Source organism: Hylobates moloch, unplaced genomic scaffold (genome assembly GCF_009828535.3).
Source record: "Hylobates moloch isolate HMO894 unplaced genomic scaffold, HMol_V3 SCAFFOLD_5, whole genome shotgun sequence".
NCBI lineage: Eukaryota > Metazoa > Chordata > Mammalia > Primates > Hylobatidae > Hylobates > Hylobates moloch.
Window position 1 is genome coordinate 93592005 of NW_026652280.1, and position 21169 is coordinate 93613173.

The 21169-nt window shown below is 40.1% G+C and overlaps 2 protein-coding genes and 1 non-coding gene across 5 annotated transcripts in view; 1 reads left to right on the forward strand and 2 right to left on the reverse strand.

The window, feature by feature from the left end:
• The window catches only part of DENND6A (DENN domain containing 6A), a 64449-nt gene extending 53193 nt beyond the window's left edge, over window positions 1–11256 (forward strand). For both annotated transcript variants that reach the window (XM_032153941.2, XM_032153942.2), the window contains exons 13-20: window positions 1602–1667; window positions 1749–1813; window positions 3025–3114; window positions 5323–5376; window positions 5477–5586; window positions 5775–5877; window positions 7407–7481; window positions 7947–11256. In XM_032153941.2, coding sequence (XP_032009832.1) covers window positions 1602–1667; window positions 1749–1813; window positions 3025–3114; window positions 5323–5376; window positions 5477–5586; window positions 5775–5877; window positions 7407–7481; window positions 7947–8078 — 695 coding nt within the window. In that variant the 3' untranslated portion in view covers window positions 8079–11256. The remainder of the gene's footprint in view (window positions 1–1601; window positions 1668–1748; window positions 1814–3024; window positions 3115–5322; window positions 5377–5476; window positions 5587–5774; window positions 5878–7406; window positions 7482–7946) is intronic.
• PDE12 (phosphodiesterase 12) overlaps window positions 1–21169 on the reverse strand; it is a 95768-nt gene that overhangs the window by 19262 nt on the left and 55337 nt on the right. The window contains exon 2 of one of the 2 annotated variants that reach the window (XR_009213594.1): window positions 7414–7642. The exons of the other annotated variant lie outside the window; for it this stretch is intronic. The gene's annotated coding sequence lies outside the window, so the exon portion shown is untranslated. The remainder of the gene's footprint in view (window positions 1–7413; window positions 7643–21169) is intronic. 2 annotated transcript variants of the gene reach the window in all.
• Window positions 17328–17453, reverse strand: LOC116470083 (U6atac minor spliceosomal RNA). The gene has a single exon (XR_004248513.1). It is a non-coding gene; the product is annotated as a U6atac minor spliceosomal RNA (small nuclear RNA).

The following is a 21169-nucleotide window of genomic DNA, read 5'->3' on the forward strand; positions in this document are numbered from 1 at the left end:
TATCCATGATACTGCTTTTTTAACAAGTATCTGTTTAAAATTATTATTGGGGCAGTTGACATATTTGGAGTATAGACTAATTTTCTTTTAATCTCTTTCACTCTTTCCTTTATAGACTGTATTACTTGGCAGCTTCTCTGCAAGATTGAAATTACAATTAACCCTTGAACAACACAGGGATTAGGAATGCCAACTTCCTGTGTAGTAGAAAATTTATGTATACCTTTAACTCCTCCAGAACTTAAGTTCTAACAGCCTACTGTTGATCAGAGCCTTAGCAATAACATAAACAGTCAATTAACACACATTTTGTATGTTTTATGTATTATATACTGTATCCTTATAATAAAGTAAGCTGGGGAAATAAAATGTTACTAAGAAAATCATGAGGAAGATAAAATATATATTGACTGTTCATTAAGTGGAAGTGGATCATCATAAAAGTCTTCATCCTCATAGCCTTCCCATTGAGTAGGTTGAAGAGGAAGAGGAGGGAATGGTCTTGCTAACTCAGGGGTGGCAGAGGCAGGAAAAAAAATCATGTATAAGTGAATATGCAGAGTTTAAACCCATGTTGTTCAATGTTCAACTGTATTTCAAAGTAAAAAGTTTATAGAAATAGCTGTTTTATCATAATACATACTCTTAACATTTTTTAGCAATATAAGATTGCAAAGGAAAATGTTCCTTGTTCTTAAAATCTTACCCCCAGATATACCACAATTAGCAGTTTGATCTATGTAACTATTTAAACAAAGGTATTTTGTGAATTTAGAGGCTTGAATTATATTATAATTTCTATAATAATATAATCTCTAGATTGTCTTTCAGTTCTTAGGTTCTTTTAACCCTTATGCAGAGAAGAGGTAGGGTGGAGAAAATCTTTGAAATTAGGTTTTTCATGACACTTTTAAGTGTGTATCTTGAGGCATTTTTCTGCCTGTTATAAGGGTTGTTTAGGTGTTAGCTTTCTTTGACCCTAAGATCAGGGCCTACATATACTACACAAGCTATTCAACGTAGCAGCCTGCTCAGGAGTCCTGTCTATCTGTGGCTCAGACCTGTGGTTGCTGCACACATCATCACCACTTGCTGGCAGTATAAGTTTCTATAATGGAAAAGCCAAATTTGAGGAGGCATCAAAAACAAAACAAAACAAAACAAAAAAACCCCACAAACCCTTGAAGACTACATCTGCATAGTCATTTAAGAATTGCTCTCTATTCCATTTATACTTAAAGGGTATTTTATTCCTATTCAGCATCTAAATTTTCAGTTTTATGTATTTGGCATATAGATTTTAAATTACAGGTTGAGTGACAAAAAGGGAAAAATTTAAGTAATGATAGATATTAATGAAAGATCAAATATCCATTTTATATAATTTACATGAATTGTTTCTGTACTGTTGTAGTAATCCAGTATTCTTGTTATCCAGTTTTAAAATACCAAGAATGAACCCTTAACATATTAATAGATGTTAAGAATGCTTTCATTATAACATACTTAAGTAATAAACAGATTATAAATCTTATAAAGTTCCAATTTTGTAATATGTATGATTAGAATAATTATAAAAATCTTTATGCTGCTTCCTTCAGGTGAAATTCCTAAGCAGGTTAAAGTGAAAAAACTGAAGAATCTAAAGACTCTGGATTCTAAACCTGGTATTGACTGTTACTGATTTTTAAATATATATTTATATGGTACTTGGGTTTTTTTGTTTACCTTCTTTTCTTTGCTCTTAGGAGTTTATACTTCATATAAGCCATATTTAAATAGAGATGAAGAGATCATAAAACAATTACAGAAGGTAATTAGTTGCTCATATTATTAATTTAAATTTCCTTGTTCATGTATGTAATATCCAGTTAGGCAATATGTCCTTTATGTATACTAATGTGAAATAGGATCTCTCCTTTTTTTTTTTTTTTTTTTTGGGGGAGACAGAGTCTCACTCTGTCACCCAGGCTGGAGTGCAGTGGTGTGATCTCAGCTCACTGCAACCTCCACTTCCCGGGTTCAAGTGATTCTCATGCCTCAGCCTCCCGAGCAGCTAGAATGACAGGTGTGCACCACCATGCCTGGCTAATTTCTGTGCTTTTAGTAGAGATGGGGTTTCACCATGTTGGCCAGGCTGGTCTCGAACTCTTGGCCTTAAGTGATATGCCCATCTCAGTCTCCCAAAGTCCTGGGATTACAGGCGTCAGCCACCATGCCCTGCTGGGGTCTCTTTTTTGACTCAAAGTTTTATGAAAATCAGGAGACTAAGTTAGCAACAGTATGGGCATTAATTTGGGGCTGTAGCTACACATGAGTGTCAGTCTTTCTAGAAACTTGGAGGTTACAGTGAAAAAGCCATAGATTCTACCACAATAGCATCTAACAGTAGGGGATTGTTATCATTTTTTTAAATGTAAATAATATAATATAGCAAATATAAAATAAAGATTGTCTTTATTGTGAACTCACTTTTTTTTTTTTTTTGAGATAGAGTTTCGCTCTTGTTGCCCAGGCTGGAGTGCAATAGCACGATCTTGGCTCACTGCAACCTCCACCTCCCCGGGTTCAAGCAATTCTTCTGTCTCAGCCTTCCAAGTAGCTGGGATTACAGGTGCCCGCCACCACACCCAGCTAATTTTTGTATTTTTTAGTAGAGACGGGGTTTCACCATGATGGCCAGGCTGGTCCTGAACCCCTGACCTCAGGTAATCCACCCACCTCACCTTCCCAAAGTGCTGGGATTACAGACGTGAGCCACGGTGCCCAGCCATGAACTCACATTTTCACAGTATGGGATGAACAGTATTCCCTAAGCTAAGAACTCTGATGTTTTGTTCTGGTAAAGATTATTTTCACAGGATATTGCACAATGAACTTCACATTAAATTACTTCAAGGTGAAGTTCTAGTTTTTTAAATATCAAGTATAAATGTATATTTACATAGCAGTTGAATGTGATAATTATCCATTGTTTTATATTCCAACACTAGAATACAGATTCTCATTATTTCCTCTTTTAAGGGCGTGCAACAGAAACGTCCTTCTGAGGCTCAAAGTGTTATTCTTCGACGCTATTTTTTGGAACTGACACAAAGTTTCATCATTCCATTAGTAAGTTAATAAATACATTTTTGCATAATTTAATGATTTGGTGAAGGGTATATAAATGTTTTTCCCGCCCTCCAAAACCATATCTTAAGTTGTGTGTTTTGCCAGCCTGGTATATTTCGTGATTAAAAGTAAACCCCTTTGCAAGAGACCTGGATTATTTGTTCTAGTGTTAACTGTTCAGCTTTGGTAAGTCACTCCCTCTTGCTGACCCTCAATTTTCTTACCTGTGTAATGTGGCTGATTCCACTTTCCTAAGTACCTTTTAAGACTATTGTGAATCTTAAATGATATACTTTATATTGAAATGTTATGTAGTTACTACATTTTTCACCTTAAAAGATTATAGTAGAGCTTCTTTCTCTTGATAGTTATCTTGAATACAATTTGACATAATGTCTATGAGGCTGTAGCTCTATGATAACAGGGACTATATCTGTCTTGTTCATTATTAATTCGTCAGTCTGGCATATGGTAGCACTCACATATTTATGGAATAAATGACTAGACGATATGGTTATTCTAAGAAATTCAGAAGGATGTCATATTAAAGTATAGGGAGTACCATGATGTGGCCCTACTCTGGAGACTGCATCATAGAGAAACTTTCTGCAGTTATTAATATAAAGTAATATATCTATGAATATTATATAGGGCATCCTGAAGATCTTTGCTGTTATATTTTAGAAAGAAATATTATTTCTTGGTCTATGGGTGTCAATTTATTTATTCCATTAAATCTATTTGTTTGAATAAATAAACTTTACTGTAGTGCTTATGAGCATGGACTAGGCTGGGCACAGTGGCTCAGGCCTGCCATTTTGGGAGGCCAAAGTGAGAGGATTGCTTAAGGCCAGGACTTTGAGACTACAGTAGTCTGTGATTGCACGACTGCACTCCATCCTGGGCAACAGCAAACTCTTAAAAAAAAAGAGCATGGACCGGGCATGGTGGCTCACGTCTGTAATCCCAGCACTTTCGGAGACCGAGGCGGGCAGATCACGAGGTCAGGAGATCGAGACCATCCTGGCTAACACGGTGAAACCCCGTCTCTACCAAAAATACAAAAAATTGGCTGGGCATGGTGGCACGCACCTGTAGTCCCAGCTGCTCTAGAGGCTGAGGCAGGAGAATCACTTGAACCTGGGAGGCAGAGGTTGCAGTGGGCTGAGATCGCGCCACTGCACTCAGCCTGGGCGAAAGAGTGAGACTCTGTCTCAAAAAAAAAAAGAGAAAGCAGAGACCAAAGTCAAGTAGACCTCAATTGAAGTCTAAATTGTATTACCTTGGTCAGGTTACTTAGCCTTTTGAAGAAGCCTCAGTTTCCCAATAATACCTACCACATAGGATCATTCCAAGGATTACAAGAGATCATGCGTGTAAAATGTTGAGTGCATTATCTGGCCTATAGTTACTCAGTAAGGTTAACTATTATCATTAAAAAATGGACTGCATTGCTGGGCGCGGTGGCTCACGCCTGTAATCCCAGCACTTTGGGAGGCTGAGGCAGGTGAATCATGAGGTCAGGGGTTCAAGACCAGTCTGGCCAAGATGGTGAAACCCTGTCTCAACTAAAAATATAAAAATTAGCCAGACGTGGTGGCGGGTTCCTGAAATTCCAGCTACTCGAGAGGCTGAGGCAGATAATTGCTTGAACCCTGGAGGCAGAATTTGCAGTGAGCTGAGATAGTGCCACTGTGCTCCACTGCCACGTGCCACTGGGCAACAGAGTGAGACTACATCTCAAAAAAAAAAGGGCTGGACACAGTGGCTCACACCTGTAATCCCAGCACTTTGGGAGGCTGAGGCAGGCGGATCATGAGGTCAGGAGTTTGAGACCAGCCTGACCAACATGGTAAAACCCCCTCTCTACTAAAAATACAAAATTGGCCAGGCGTGGTGGTGCACGCCTGTAATCCCAGCTACTTGGGAGACTGAGGCGGGAGAATCGCTTGAACCCAGGGGGCGGAGGTTGTAGTGAACTAAATTCAAGTTAGTGAACTAAATTCAAGATTTAGTTGAATTTTTATTTGAAATCTGACTTCCCAAGTCAGTCTAAATTTAGCTATATCTCTTGTGGGGAGTGATGGAGTTGTTGCTGTCCATTGAAAGGGCATATGATTAAAAACTTAAAAGACCCATTCCTTTTAAGTAGGTCTGTTTAAATATTTTTGAAGACACTCCTTTTATTAACTTTTTTCTTGGTTTTAGGAAAGATATGTGGCAAGCTTGATGCCTTTGCAGAAAAGTATTTCCCCATGGAAGGTATGAATATATTCAAATCTATTTGGGTCCTCTAACTGTAATTAACTTCTGTGAAGATATCCACTCCTAATTTCTAAATATTATATGTCCTGTTTTCTAGAGTCCACCTCAATTAAGACAGTTTCTTCCAGAAGAATTTATGAAAACACTTGAGAAAACAGGACCTCAGCTAACCTCTAGAATAAAAGGCGATTGGATTGGACTTTACCGGTTAGTCTTTTTTCCCTGTTTTACACCCATGTGTCGTGCTTTATTTAAAAACAAAACAAAAAGCTAAACTTAAGCTTATTCTTTTTAAAAAATTCTAAAGTTTGACATGGTTCTCTGACTAGGAAAGGTATTGAGGAAAGGAAATAAGTTATAATCAAACTTTACTTTTTTAAAATGTATTTTTATAGGCATTTCCTAAAGTCTCCAAATTTTGATGGCTGGTTTAAGACCCGGAGGAAGGAAATGACCCAAAAATTGGAGGCACTCCATCTAGAAGCTCTTTGTGAAGAGGTTCGAAAACTGTGTGTTTGTGTAATGATTAACAACTGTTGAAAATAAAGATAATTATGCTTAGAGGTTGAAGATTGTACCCTTTATCCACTCTTTATAAATAGTAATAATGACTAACTTTTCTAGATCATGTGCTATGTGCCAAGGACATTATAGGGGCTTTATATAGATAATCTCTTTTAATCTTTACAATGATTCTTTGAGGTAGGTGTGTTATGAACTGCATTATGGGAAACTTTTGGCTTAGAAGTTAAATGACTTGCCTCATATCACATCCCTGCTAAGTAGTGGAGCCAACAGTGTGCTGCAGTCCACTTGCATTGGCTCACAAGAGCCTACTGTGTACATCTCTTCTCAGCTCTGTATTCAGTGACCTCAGGTTGGCAGCTTGAAATAGCCTACAGTGGGAGTACTACACCACAGAAATTGGCAAATGCTACAAACCAGAGACCTCTTTTGGAGAACCACTTGTTAAATATTTACCAGCACATTACTGGGTAGAGTAAGGATTCTAATCCAAGAAGCCTAACTCCACATCTTTTTCTGTATGACGTATTTACCTTTTTTAGTTAGGATTAACACTTTTAAAAATGCGGACTGGCTGGGTGCGGTGGCTCACGCCTGTAATCCCAGCACTTTGGGAGGCTGAGGCGGGCAGATCACGAGGTCAGGAGATGGAGACCATCCTGGCTAACACGGTGAAACCCCATCTCTACTGAAAATACAAAAAAAAAAATTAGACAGGCGTGGTGGTGGGCGCCTGTAGTCCCAGCTACTCGGGAGGCTGAGGCAGGAGAATGGCGTGAACCCAGGAGGCGGAGCTTGCAGTGAGCTGAGATTGCGCCACTGTGCTCCAGCCTGGGCAACAGAGCGAGACTCCGTCTCAAAAAAAAAAAAAAAAAAGTGGACTGATTTTTTTTTTTTTTATGTTCTGTATTACCAGCCTATTTTAAATTAAACTACTTGTGAAAATAAAAGGAATAGTCTCACTTTCATTTATATTTAGCTTTAAATGTGAGGTGTGCTAACCTCAGTGTTAACTTTCTACTCATAAACTCCCAGTGACTGTGGCTTTGAGAAAAGGAATATGATGAATGCACCTGCAACATAAGCCCAGGAAGAGCATATCTGAAAACACGAAGTTTACATCCAGTAGTAAATTCATGTTCGGTTCTCTTGATTTGTTAACTAATGTTCCTTATAAATTAGTCACTGCTTAGTGGCAGTGGGGGTTACTATTACAGTTTGAGCTGCAATTTTGTTTTTCTTGCTTGATCTAAAAAAGCCACCTCAGTACATTTTGTTTTACTTCCAAATATGAGACAATTATTCTGGCTAATGCAGAAAATTATCTAACAGTTATTAGAATATTATGAGAATTATTCTTGCACTATAATGCTATATCTGGGTTAAATACTTTGTTCTCCTTTTCCTTCTTGTCTTTCCTTCACAGTAGCCTTACCTATTGAAATAGAGAGGTTTGAATATTATTTTGAGAACTTACTGATTTGGGATTTTATTTATTCTAGGACTTACTTCTCTGGATCCAGAAACACACAGAAGTAGAAACAGTAGACCTTGTCTTGAAGCTGAAAAATAAGCTGGTATGTAGCCAAAACAGCCAAAGATTAAATTGACTTTTCTTTGAAGACATTTTCCTCTCATGTGAGCTGACAACCCATGATAGTTCGCAGAAGTAACTTTTTAAATGAGAGGGTTTGAAGTTGGTCAATTGATGGTAGATACTGCTGAAAATACTTGGTCACTGAAACAGACCATAATGATGCCATATTATTCTAACGTTATCTATATAGAATCTAATAAGCTCTATAAAAACATTGTCGCTTATATTTCTAGGTATTATTATGAATTTACGTAGAAGCCTTTTATTGAGCTCAATAACGTATTGTTTAAATAGAATGCTCCTTGCTTTTTTAGTTTCTGTAAATTCTGGTCTAAGACTGAAAGTATCCAATTGTTAGACCTTTAAAATGGTTTATTTAGAGAATGTAATGTATTAATAAAGATTCTGAGGATAATTTAAATGCTATGAAATGTTCCTTATGTAGTTGCAGGCTGATCGAGAGCACTTACCTGTGAAACCTGACACTATGGAGAAGTTACGGACACACATAGATGCCATTATCTTAGCATTGCCAGAGGACCTGCAAGGCATACTGCTCAAAACGGGCATGACATGATATTTGCCAAGATTTTCCAGCCAAAAAGGATTATGCATCATGAAGCATACTGACATTTCAACCAGACGCACAAAGGAGATCTCTCAGTGGCAGCAGAGTGGAAAATTGCCATGAATGCTAGTTACAGGGTAGAAAGACTGTATTGTATACACAGACCTTTTTAGTGCATTACTTTTCAAAGTGGATACCTGTGGTGGTTCCACTTTAATACTGAAACACCGAAAGGCATTTCTATATTTTTAATCATGTTCTAAAGTGCTCTTATGAGAGACTTGTGGGCCATCAGTATTAGTGATTTCATACTGCAGTGCTGGCATTGCAGATATTTTTTTAAATTGGTGCTGCTTTGCCCAATCATGTTAAAACTCAGGGGGATATAAAAATAACATTCACACTGGCTATCTTCTTAAGAACAGAAAGACTGAACTGTCCTATGGTTAGAAGGAATTGATGCTTACGTAGTGCCTTCTGTTGTCCTACATGTTTCACAGTTCAGCTGCTAGTCTTGAAGCTTTTCTTAGCTTCATTATGATATGTAATTTTATAAGGTATTCTGTTGAGTGATCATTGTTTAAAAAAATGTTTTTTGCTACCCATTGTGTTTATTAATAGACATGATGGGTTTTTTTCAGTTGTCATATAGATTTTCATTATTTTCCCTTCCATTTTCAAAATTTAATCTTACCAGTTTCTCCAAAGACAAGAAGGCATCTAGTATTAATTATGGAAGAGTTTATTTTCTCTTACCCTTTACTAATTTAAACATTAGGCCGGGTGCGGTGGCTCACGCCTGTAATCCTAGCACTTTGGGAGGCCAAGGCGGACAGGTCACTTAAGGTCAAGAGTCCAAGACCAGCCTGGCCAACATGGCGAAACCCCGTCTCTACTAAAAATACAAAAATTAGCCAGGCATGGTGGCACGTGCCTGTAATCCCAGCTACTTGGGAGGCTGAGATGTGAGAATCACTTGAACCTGGGAGGCAGAGGTTGCAGTGAGCTGAGATTACACCCCTGGACTCCAGCTTGGGTGACACAGTGAGACTCCGTCTCAACAAAAATAAAAAATTGAAAAATACTAATTTAAATATTATTAAATGTTTAAACTAATGAACTTGGATGCTTTTCAAAGACATTTTAATTATAAATCTCATAATCAGCTATTTTTTTAAACGGAACTATTCTTATTTCAAAGGCATTCATGAGTTTTTTATGTGACACTTATTTGAGTGATGATAAGATTGATTTCTGGCATTATTTGTTTCGTAGTGTTTTATTTTTCCCAACATTAATGTTTCTTAGAATACTTTTCCTACTGTTGTTTGACATGGGGACTTTTGCCTAAGTCACTGTTATGGTTAGCTTTTGTTGTTGTTGTTTGTGTTTCTGTTTTGTTTAAACAATACTACCTTGCCAAAAATAGAAGAATGTGATTTGGTAGAGTAAGGTTGTTTGGTTTGTGTTTGAATAAGAGTATCCTGCAGAAGCCACTTTTTTTTTTTTTTTTTTTTGAGATGGAGTTTCGCTCTTGTTGCCTAGGCTGGAGTGCAATGGCGCAATCTTGGCTGACTGCAACCTCTACCTCCTGGGTTCAAGCGATTCTCCTGCCTCAGCCTCCTGAGTAGCTGGGATTACAGGTATGTGCCACCACGCCCGGCTAATTTTGTATTTTTAGTAGAGACGGAGTTTCTCCATGTTGGTCAGGCTGGTCTCAAACTCCCGACCTCAGGTGATCCGCCCACCTTGGCCTCCCAAAGTGCTGGGATTACAGGCGTGAGCCACCGCGCCTGGCCAGAAGCCGCTAATTAAAATGCACACACATGACACAGCATGTGGTTAATAGCTGTGTCTTGAATTATCCTCTAAATAACCAAATTTAGTTGTATATATTTGTAAAGGATATGGCTTCAGAAGCTATCTTTTGTTCTCTGTCGATATCACTCTTAAGGGCATTCCTGACCCAAGAAAGACTCCTTGCGTTTGTAACTGTGGTCTAATACCCAAATGTGCCCTGTTCTTATGGATACAGTCTCTTGAAGCATACCTCCAAGTCATAGAGAGAATATGGCATTTGAAAGAAATCATTTGCCTTGGATCATGTGAGTTATTTTGTGAAACAACAGCTGACTTTTCAGAAAAGGGGCAACTACTTTTATATGCTAAAAGTATTTCATAACTTTCTGGGAAACCTTATTTAGGTATAAATGGTCATCTTATTATTTTTCAAAAAGGTATATTTTAATAATTGTACAATTTATATACAGTTTGTGACCAGAATTTGCAAGTTGTTGGTGTCATATCAGGATCTTTTAAATTATACCACTACAGGATGTATCATTTCAAGTTTATTTTGCACAGCTAAACAGTAGCAAAAGATGCCAATTAGCATGATAATGGTGTCTTCATTTTTACTGTATTTAACTGAAACCTAACACATGTTGAAAACCGTATCATACCTAGTTTATCTCTTAATTTCAAACTATGTACTTGTAAAAATGATGTAAATTTGCATTGGGAACCTGAGAAAGACTGACTGATAATTTTTGGTGTGTGATTTTCAGATTTGTCTTTTTTTTTTTTTTTTTAAGAATAATTTGTTACTATGTAAACCCTGACATTAAATGTTTTATCTCTACCAGCATCAGGAGGAATCACTGCTTTAAGGGTATTATGTAATGCCTAGTGCCTTCTATTTACAGTGAAAAAGAGGTTTTGTGAAGGCATTTATGGTCATTACCAAAAACTAAATTAAAGGCCTTGGATTTTAAAGCACTTGGATATTTTATTTCTGAGTGGGGTTGGACTGCTTGGAGAAAATGCATAGTTAATGAAACTCGTGCATTATGAGATTCCTTTAGTTTCCTGCCAGGTTGTTTGTTTTTTTAAGGACTTCAAATGAAAACCCTGTGTACTTCACTATGAACAGGTGAACAGTTCTGTTTAGACAGATCAGTTAAGCGACTTCATATCTTTCCTAGCAGTGCATTGATTTTATGAAATATTCTGGTAAAAATATTGGTTGTATGTGGTGGCTCATACCTATAATCTCAGCACTTCAGGAGGCTGAGGCAGGAGGATCATTTAAACTCAGGAGTTCAAGATCTGCCTAGGCAACAAAGTGAGACCCCGTCTCTACAAGAAATCAAAAAATTAGCAGAGCATGGTGGCACATGCCTGCAGTCCCAGCTACTCAGGTGGCTCAGGTGGATAAGGGGATGGCCTCAGCCTAGGAGGTTGAGGCTGCGGTGAGCCATAACCACACCACTGCACTCCAGCCGGGGTGACAGAGCAAGACCTGTCTCAAAAAAATAATTATTTTACTTGAATAATCTCAATTATTGCTAGATTCTCCTTCATTTGCTACCTTTTTAAAAACCCAAATCTCCAGTTATTTTTACTTCTTCCTTTTCTTTTTTAAAAGCAGCAACTACATCATGTTATTCTTTTTTTTTTTCCTTGAGACGGAGTCTCGCACTGTCACCCAGGTTGGAGTGCAGTGGTGTGATCTCTGCTCACTGCAATCTCCACCTCCCAGGTTGAAGCCATCCTCCTGCCGCGGCCTCTCAAGTAGCTGGGATTACAAGTATGTGCCACCACACCTGACTAATTTTTGTATTTTTAGTAGAGACGGGGTTTCACCATGTTGGCCATGCTGGTCTCGAACTCCTGACCTCAAGTGATCTGTCTTGGCTTCCCAAAGTCCTGGGATTACAGGCATAAGCCACTGCACCTGAGACCCCATCTCTAAAAAAAGTTTTTTAAAAGTAGTCAGATGGCTGGGCACGGTGGCTCACGCCTGTAATCCCAGCACTTTGGGAGGCTGAGACAGGTGGATCACAAGGTCAGGAGATCGAGACCATCCTGGCTAACACAGTGAAACCCTGTCTCTACTAAAGATACAAAAAATTAGCCGGGCGTGGTGGTGGGCGCCTGTATTCCTAGCCACTCGGGAGGTGAGGCAGGAGAATGGTGTGAACCCGGGAGGCGGAGCTTGCAGTGAGCCGAGATCGCGCCACTGCACTCCAGCCTGGGCGACAGAGCGAGACTCTGCCTCAAAAAAAAAAAAAGGTAGTCAGACATGGTGGTACATGCCTGTGGCCCAGCTACTTGGGAGGCTAAGGTGGGAGGATAGTGCATGCCCAGGAGTTCGAGGCTACAGTGAGCTGTGATATGCCACTTCACTCAGCCTCAGCAGCAGAGTGAGACCCTGTCTATAAAAGAAAAAATATTAAAATTTTTTTTTTTTTTTTTTTTTTTTTGAGACGGAGTCTCGCTCTGTCGCCCAGGCTGGAGTGCAGTGGCGCAATCTCGGCTCACTGCAAGCTCCGCCTCCCGGGTTCACGCCATTCTCCTGCCTCAGCCTTTGCGAGTAGCTGGGACTACAGGCGCCCGCCACCACACCCAGCTAATTTTTTGTATTTTTTAGTAGAGACGGGGTTTCACCGTGGTCTCGATCTCCTGACCTCGTGATCCGCCCGCCTCGGCCTCCCAAAGTGCTGGGATTACAAGCGTGAGCCACCGCGCCCGGCCAAAAAATTTTGAAAGATTTTGTTGTTTGATAATCATGCCTCATTCCATTTTACTAGCTTCACCACTAGACTTGTGTTGTTCTGTTTATTTTTGCCTCCCCATTCTTGTCATCATTATACTATTTCTGTGTTAACCATTAGAAAGCCGGAGTTCATGGATCCTACATGTTTTTGCCTATCCCTTTCTATGTCAGCCAGTCTGAATACATTATGGTATAAATTGCTTCTACATTTACTGAAATACTTTTGGAAAATAGTAACTTTATATTCCATAGTTATACTTCTTATTAAGTGAATGATTTTTTTTTTTTGAGAGGAAGTCTTGCTCTGTCACCCAGGCTGGAGTGCAGTGGCGCCATCTCAGCTCACTGCAACCTCCACCTCCCAGGTTCAAGCTATTCTCCTGCCTCAGCCTCCCCAGTAGCTGGGATTACAGGCATGCGCCACCACACCCAGCTAATTTTTGTACTTTTAGTCAAGATGGGGTTTCACCATGTTGGTCAGGTTGGTCTCAAACTCCTGACCTTAGGTGATCCACCCGCCTCAGCCTCCCAAAGTGCTGGGATTACAGATGTGAGCCACTGCGCCCAGCCTTAAGTGAATGAATTTTTATACTTCAGTAGGAAACTTGATTGCATTCATTTAGTGAAATGGGTAAATATTTTTATAATCAAAGGCTCTGGTGCTAGAACTCAACAAATCAGTTTTTTGTTTGTTTGTTTGTTTGTTGTTGTTTTGTAGAGATGAGTTCTCACTGTGTTGCCCAGGCTGGTTTGAAACTCCTTGGGCTCAAGCAATCTTCCCACCTCCACCTCCCAAAGTGCTGGGATTACAGGCATGAGCCACCTTTCCCAGCCACAAATCATACTTTTTAAAAACAGCTTTATTGAGGTACAATAGACATACAATAAGCTGAACATATTTAAAGTGTATAATTTGATAGGTTTTCACATTTGAATATACCCATAAAACCATCATCACAGCCAAGATAGTGAACATATTCATCACCCCCAAAATTTCCTTATGCCCATTTGCACTCCTTTCTGTCTCCCCCAAACAACCATTATAGATGTTTTCCGTCGCTATAGTTTGTATTTTCTAGAGTTTTATGTAAGTGGAATCATACAGTATATACTCTTTCTGTTTTTTGGGGGGAGGGGTTCTGACTTCTTTGACTCAGCATTATGATTTTGAGATTCATTCATGTTGTTGCCTGTATCAGCAGGTCATTTCTTTTTATTGGTAAGTAGTATTTTGTTACATGGGTGTAACACATTTTTTACCCACTTACCTGTTGATAGACATTTGGATTGTTTCTAGTTTTTGGCTATTACAGATAAAGCTGCTGTGAACACTCATGTACTAGTCCTTGGATGGATATATATTTCCTTTTTTCTTGGGTAAATACCTAGGAGTGGTATGAGGGGGATGTCTGGGTCATATGGTGGGTGAACGTTTAACTTTTTAAGAGATTGCCAAACTGTTCCAAAGTAGTTGTATTATTTTGTTTTCTATAAGTATTGTATGAAAGTTCCAGCTGTTCCACATCCCAACTAACATTTTGTATGGTCAGCTTTCTAATGTCAGCCATTCTAATAGGTTTGTATTACTGAGATTTTAATTTACATTTTGCTAATGACCTTTGATGCTGAGCATCTTTTCATGTGCTTATTAGCCTTCTCTGTATCTTCTTGGTAAAGTGCTCAAACCTTTTGCTTATTATGTAACTTCCTACGGTTGTGCCTTGAGAGTTCTCTATAATGTTCTTTTTGTTTGTTTGTTTTTGTTCTGTTTTGTTTTGGTTTGGTTTTTGAGACAGTCTCACTCTGTTGCCCAGGCTGGAATACAGTGGCACTATCTTGGCTCACTGCAACCTCCACCTCCCGGGTTCAAGTGATTCTCCTGCCTCAGCCTCCCGAGTAGCTAGGATTACAGACACCTGCCAGCATGCCTGGCTAATTTTTGTATTTTTAGTAGAGATGGGGTTTCGCCACGTTGGCCAGGCTGGTCTTGGACTCTTGACCTTAAATGATCCACCCACCTTGGGCTCCCAAAGTGCTGGGATTACAGGCATGAGCCACTGAGCCCAGCCAGAGCTCTCCATGTGTTCTTGATACGAGTTCTTTTTCAGATACATGCATTGCAAAGATCCCCCCACCCCTAGTTTATGGACATTTTTTTTCATTTTTTAAAGTGTCTTTTGAAAAGCAGTTTTTAATTTTGATTTAGTTCTACTTATGAATTTGTTCTTTTAAGTGTTGTATTCTTACCCAAGGTCACAAAGACCTATGTTTTCTTCTATTATTTTTATTTTATTTTATTTTTTTGAGACAGACTCTTGCTCTGTCACCCAGGCTGGAGTGCAATGGTGCAATCTCAGCTCACTGCAACTGGGTTCAAGCAATTCTCCTGCCTCAGCCTCCCCAGTAGCTGGGATTACAGGCGTGCACCACCACGCCTGGCTAATTTTTGTATTTTTAGAAGAGATGGGGTTTCACCATATTGGCCAGGCTGGTCTCCAACTCCTGACCTCAAGTGATCCACCTGCCTCAGCCTCTCAAAGTGCTGGGATTACAGGTGTTCGCCAACGCGCTCAGCCTCTTCTAGCAGTTTTACGGTTCTAGGTTTTGCATTTAGGTTTATAACTATTTGGAACTAGTTTTAGTGTGTACATGAAGTATGGATTTAAGGATTTTTTGTTTGTTTTTTTGCATATGAATATCCAATTGTCCCAGCACCATTTGTTGAAAGGTTATTATTATTATTTCCAAAAATCAGTTGCATTGGCTTTGTTGTACCTTTGTCGGAATTCAGTTGTCCATATATATATGTGGGTTTATTTTTACACTTCCTATTCTATGCCACTGGTGTATATGTCTATCTTTATGCCAATACCACATTGCTTGATTACTGTAGCTTTATTGTTGAAACTGAGTGGTGTTGGCCCTCCAGTTTGTGTCCTTTTTAAAGGCTGTTTTGCTTACTTAATTACTTTACATTTCCATACAAATTCTAGAATCAGCTTATGAATTTCTACACAAATTCCTGCTGGGATTTTGATTGGGATTGCATTGAATTTATAGATATATTTGAGGGAGAATTGAGTAATTTCAAGTCTTCTGAACCATGAACAAAGTGTATGTATGTTTGTTTTCCATTTATGTATGTTTTAATTTCTCTCAGCAATGTTTTGTAATTATCAACACGTCTTTCATATCTTCTGTCAGATTTATCTCTAAGCGTATCATATTTTTGATGTTGCAAATGATATTTTTTTTTTTTTTTTTGAGACGGAGTCTGGCTCTGTCACCCAGGCTGGAGTGCGGTGGCGCGATCTCGGCTCACTGCAAGCTCCGCCTCCCGGGTTCACGCCATTCTCCTGCCTCAGCCTCTCCGAGTAGCTGGGACTACAGGTGCCCGCCACCACGCCCGGCTAATTTTTTTGTATTTTTAGTAGAGACGGGGTTTCACCGTGGTCTCGATCTCCTGACCTCGTGATCCGCCCGCCTCGGCCTCCCAAAGTGCTGGGATTACAAGCGTGAGCCACCGCGCCCGGCCGCAAATGATATTTTTAAAAAATTTAAATTTACAATTTTTCAAAAATTTAGTTCAAAATACTAGTACTGTCCATATAGTTTTTATATATTGATCTTGTATCCTACAATCTTGCTATACTCATTTATTCTAGTAGCCTTTTTTGAAGATTCCATCAGATTTTTTACATAGAAGTCTATGCCATCTGTGAATAAAGACTGTTTTACTTCTTCTTTCCAATCTGGATGGCCTTTATTTTTCTTTGATTGCACTGGCTAGAATCCCCAATGCAATGTTGAATAGCATTGGTAAGAGCAGACATACTCATTTTTTAAAAAATTTTCTTTTTTCAAACCTTTTTTTTTTTTTTTTGGAGAGGGTATTTTGCCATGTTGCTGAGGGTGCTCTCAAACTCCTGGACTCAAATGATCCTCCTGCCTCAGCCTCCTGAGTAGTTGGGATTACAGACATGTATCACTTTGTCCAGCTCCTTGTTTCTGATCTTAAAAGAAAAGCATTCAATTTTTCTTTCTGTTTTCTTGAGATGGAGTCCTGCTCTGTCACCAGGCTGGAGTGCAGTGGCACGACCTCAGCTCACTGCAACCTCCATCTCCCAGGTTCAAGTGATTCTCCTGCCTCAGCCTCCCGAGTAGCTGGCATTACAGGCACCCGCCACTGCGCCCGGCTAATTTTTGTATTTTCAGTTGAGACGGGGTTTTACCATCTTGGCCAGGCTGGTCTCAAACTGCTGATCTCGTGATCCATCTGCCTCAGCCTCCCAAAGTGCTAGGATTACAGGCGTGAGCCACGGTGCCCGGCCTCAATTTTTCATCACTAATTATGATACTAGCTGTAGGTTTTTTGTAGGTGTTCTTTTTAAAATTTTTTATTTGATTGATTGATTTATTTTTTGGGACAGAGTCTTGTTCTGTTGCCCAGGCTGGAGTGCAGTGGTGTGATCTTGGCTCACTGCAACCTCTGCCTCCTGGGTTCAAGTGATTGTCCTGCCTCAGCCTCCTGAGTAGCTGGGACTACAGGCCCACCACCACGCCCGGCTAATTTTTGTATTTTAGTAGAGGTGGGGTTTCACCATGTTTGCTAGGATGGTCTCCATCTCCTGACCTCATGATCCACCTACCTTGGCTTCCAAAATGCTGGGATTACAGGCATGAACCACCGCACCCAGCAAAAATAACGATGGTTAGATGCTACGAAGTAGGTGGCAATGCCTTAACCATATGCATGTTGTCAGGCCTGAGGGCCTCTTCCATCCTTGCCAAGGGAAGTGCTAACCTTCTCTCCTTTCATACAACACGGAGATGTTCTTTATCAAGTTGATGAAGTCCCTTTCTGTTTCTAGTTTGCCTGAGAGGTGTTTTTTGTTTTGTTTTGTTTTGTTTTGTTTTGTTTTGTTTTTTTCCCAGATGAAGTCTTGCTCTGTTGCCCAGGCTGGAGTGCAGTGGCACGATCTTGGCTCACTGCAACCTCTGTCTCCTGGGTCCTCCTGAGTAGCTGGGACTACAGGCACCTGCCACCACACCCGGCTAATTTTTTGTATTTTTAGTAGAGACGGGGTTTCACCGTGTTAGCCAGATGGTCTCAATCTCTTGACCTCATGATCCGCCCACCTTGGCCTCTCAAAGTGCTGGGATTACAGGCGTGAGCCACCGCACCCATCCTGCCTGAGAGTTTTTATCAATAATAGGCTACATATAAAGTATTTGACAAATGTATTTAATTTGTTAAATGTATTTATCAAATAATTTAATTTGTTAAATGTATTTATCAAATAATTTAATTTGTTAAATGTATTTATCAAATAATTTAATTTGTTAAATGTATTTAACAAGTGTGTATATTAATGCACATTTAACAAATATATTTGACAAACACATTTGTTGGCCGGGTGGAGTGGCTTACACCTGTAATCCCAGCACTTTGGGAGGCTGAGGCAAGCAGATCACTTGAGCCCAGGAGTTTGAGACTAGCCTGGGCAACATGGTGAAACCCTGTCTCTACTAAAAATACAAAATTAGCCAGACATGGTGGTGCACACCTGTAATCCCAGCTACTCAGGAGACTGAGGCAGGAGAATCGTTTGAACCCGGGAGGCGGAGGTGTGGTGAGCTGAGATCGCGCCATTGCACTCCAGCCTGGGCAAGAAGAGCGAAACTCCGTCTCAAAAAAACCAAAAACAAAAACAAACTAAAATTAAGCAGGTCATGGTAGTTCATGCCTGTAGTCCCAGCTACTTGGGAGACTAAGATGGGAGGATTGATTGAGCCTGGGAGGTTGAGGCTGCAGCGAGCCATCACCATACCATGCACTCAAGCCTAGGCAACAGAGTGAGACCCTGTCTCAAAAAACAAACAAACAAAATCTACCATAAAACAAATGCATTTGTATCTGCTTCTATCGAGATGACTGTATAGCCTTTTTAATTTGTAAATATGATTGATTTATGTTAAACCAACTCTATTCCTGTTATTAACCTCATTTATCAAATCAATAGAATTTCTTTAAGATTCAGAGAGGATATGTGCAGGTTTGTTACATGGATATATTGTGTGATGCTGAGATTTGGGCTTCTAAGGATCCCGCCGCTGAAGTAGTGGACATAGTACCTTATAAGTATTTTTTCAACTGTTGCCTCCCTCCCTTCCTCCTCACTTTTGGAATCTCCAGTGTTCATTTTTCCCATCTTTGTGTCTGTGTGTACCCAGTGTTTACTTCCTACTTATAGGTGAGAACTTATAGTATTTGGTTTTCTGTTTCTGCATTAATTTGCTTAGGATAATGGCCTCCAGCTGCATCCACCTTGTTGCAAAGGACTCGATTTTGTTCTTTTTATGGGTATATAGTATTCCTCGGTGTATATGTACCACATTTTCTTTATCCAATCCACTATGGTTTTCTTTCTTTCTTTTTTTTTTTTTTTTAAAGCAGAGTCTCACTCACTCTGTTGCCCAGGCTAGAGTGTGGTGGCACGATCTCGGCTCACTGCAGCCTTGATCTCCCAGGCTCAAGGGGACCCCCACCTCAGCCTTCCTGGTAGCTGGGACCACAGGTGTGTGCCACTACACTTGGCTAATTTAAAAAAAAAATTTTTGTACAGATGAGCTTTCACAGTGTTGCCCAGGCTGGCCTCAAACTCTTGGGCTTAAGTGATCCTCCCACCTTGGCCTCCCAAAGTGCTGGAATTACAGGTGTGAGCCACCGAGCCTGGCCCTATCCACTCTTGATGGGCACTGGGTGGATTCCATGACTTTGCTATTGTGAATAGTGCTGCAATAAACACATGAGTGCAGGTATTTTTTTGGTAGAATGATTTATTTTCCTTTGAGTATATACCCTGTAATGGGATTGCTAGGTCAAATGATAGTTCTATTTTTACTACTTTTTATTAGACAGGGTCTTGCTTTGTCACCCAGGCTGGAGTGCAGTGGCTTGATCATAGCTCACTGCATCCTTGACCTCCTGGGCTTAAGCAATCCTCTAGCCTCAGCCTCCAAGTAACTGGGACTACAGGCTTGTGTCACTACACCTGGCTAATTTTTAAATTTTTTGTAGCGATGAGGTCTCACTATGTTGCCCAGGCTGCTCTCGAACTCCTGAGCTCAAATGATCCTCCCACTTCAGCCTCCCAAAGAGCAAGGATCACAAACATGAGTCACTGTGCCTGGCCTAGAATATTTTTTATGATCTTTGCTAAATTCTTTTTTGAATTTTTACATCTATGTTCATGAGACATACTGGTTTGTCATTTTGTTTTGTTTTGTTTTGTTTGGAGATGGAGTCTCGCTCTGTCACCCAGGCTGGAGTGCAGTGGTACGATCTTGACTCACTGCAACCTCCGCTTCCTGGGTTCAAGCAATTCTTCTGCCTCAGCCTCTTGAGTAGCTGGGACTACAGGCATGCACCATCATGCCCAGCTAATTTTTTGTATTTTAGTAGAGACGGAGTTTCACTGTGTTGCCCAGGCTGGTCTTGAACTCCTGAGCTCAGGCAATCTGCCTGCCTTAGCCTCCCAAAGTGCTAGGATTACAGGCATGAGCCACCACACCCAGCTGGTTTGTCATTTTTTTGGTAATGTCTCTGTCTGCTTTTGGTATCAGGCTTCACAGAATGAGTTGGAAGTTTGTGTCAAATTGGTATTATATCTTCCTTAAAGGTCTGGTAGAATTTAGCAGTTAAGCTATTTGGACCTAGAATTTTCTGTGGGATGGTGTTTAACTACATTTTTAATTTTTAAAATAGACACAAGGCTTAGGTAGTCTGTTTCTTCTCCTTCTCCTCTTCCTCTTCCTCCTCTTCCTCCTCCTTCTCCCTTCTTTCTCCTCCTCCTACTCTTCTTTCTCTTCCTTCTTTTCCTCCCTCCTCCTCCTCCCCACTGCCTCCTCCTCCTCCTCCTTCTTTTCTTCTTCTTCCTTCTTCTTTTTTCTTTGAGACAAGGTCTCACTTTGTAGCCCAGGCTACTACAGTGGTGCAGTCATGTCTCACTGCAGCCTCTCTCTGCTGGGCTCAAGTGATTCTGCCACATCAGCCTCCTGAGTAGCTGGGAGTACAGCCGTACACCACCACACCTGGCTAATTTTTTGCATTTTTTGTAGACATAAGGTTTTGCCATGTTGCCCAGGCTGCTCTCCAACTACTGGGCTCAAGTGATCCTCCTGCCTTGGCCTCTCAAAGTACTAGGATTACAGCCATGAGCAGCACGCCTGGCCTGTTTATTTAAAGTGAGCTTTGGTAGTTTGTCTTTGAAGAAATTTGTCCATTTCATCTAAGTTGTCAAATTTATGGACATGAAATTATTCCCTCATTATCCTTTTAATATCTGGAGACCCTATAGTGATGTAACCTCTCATTCCTGATATTAGAGGCTTATCCATTTTACTGATCTCAAATAACCATGTTTTGGTTATATTTATTGTATTTATTGATTTTCTGTATTTTTTTTTTCTTGAGATAGAGTCTCACTCTGTCATCCAGACTGGGGTACAGTAGCATGATCTTGGGTCACTGCAGCCTCCG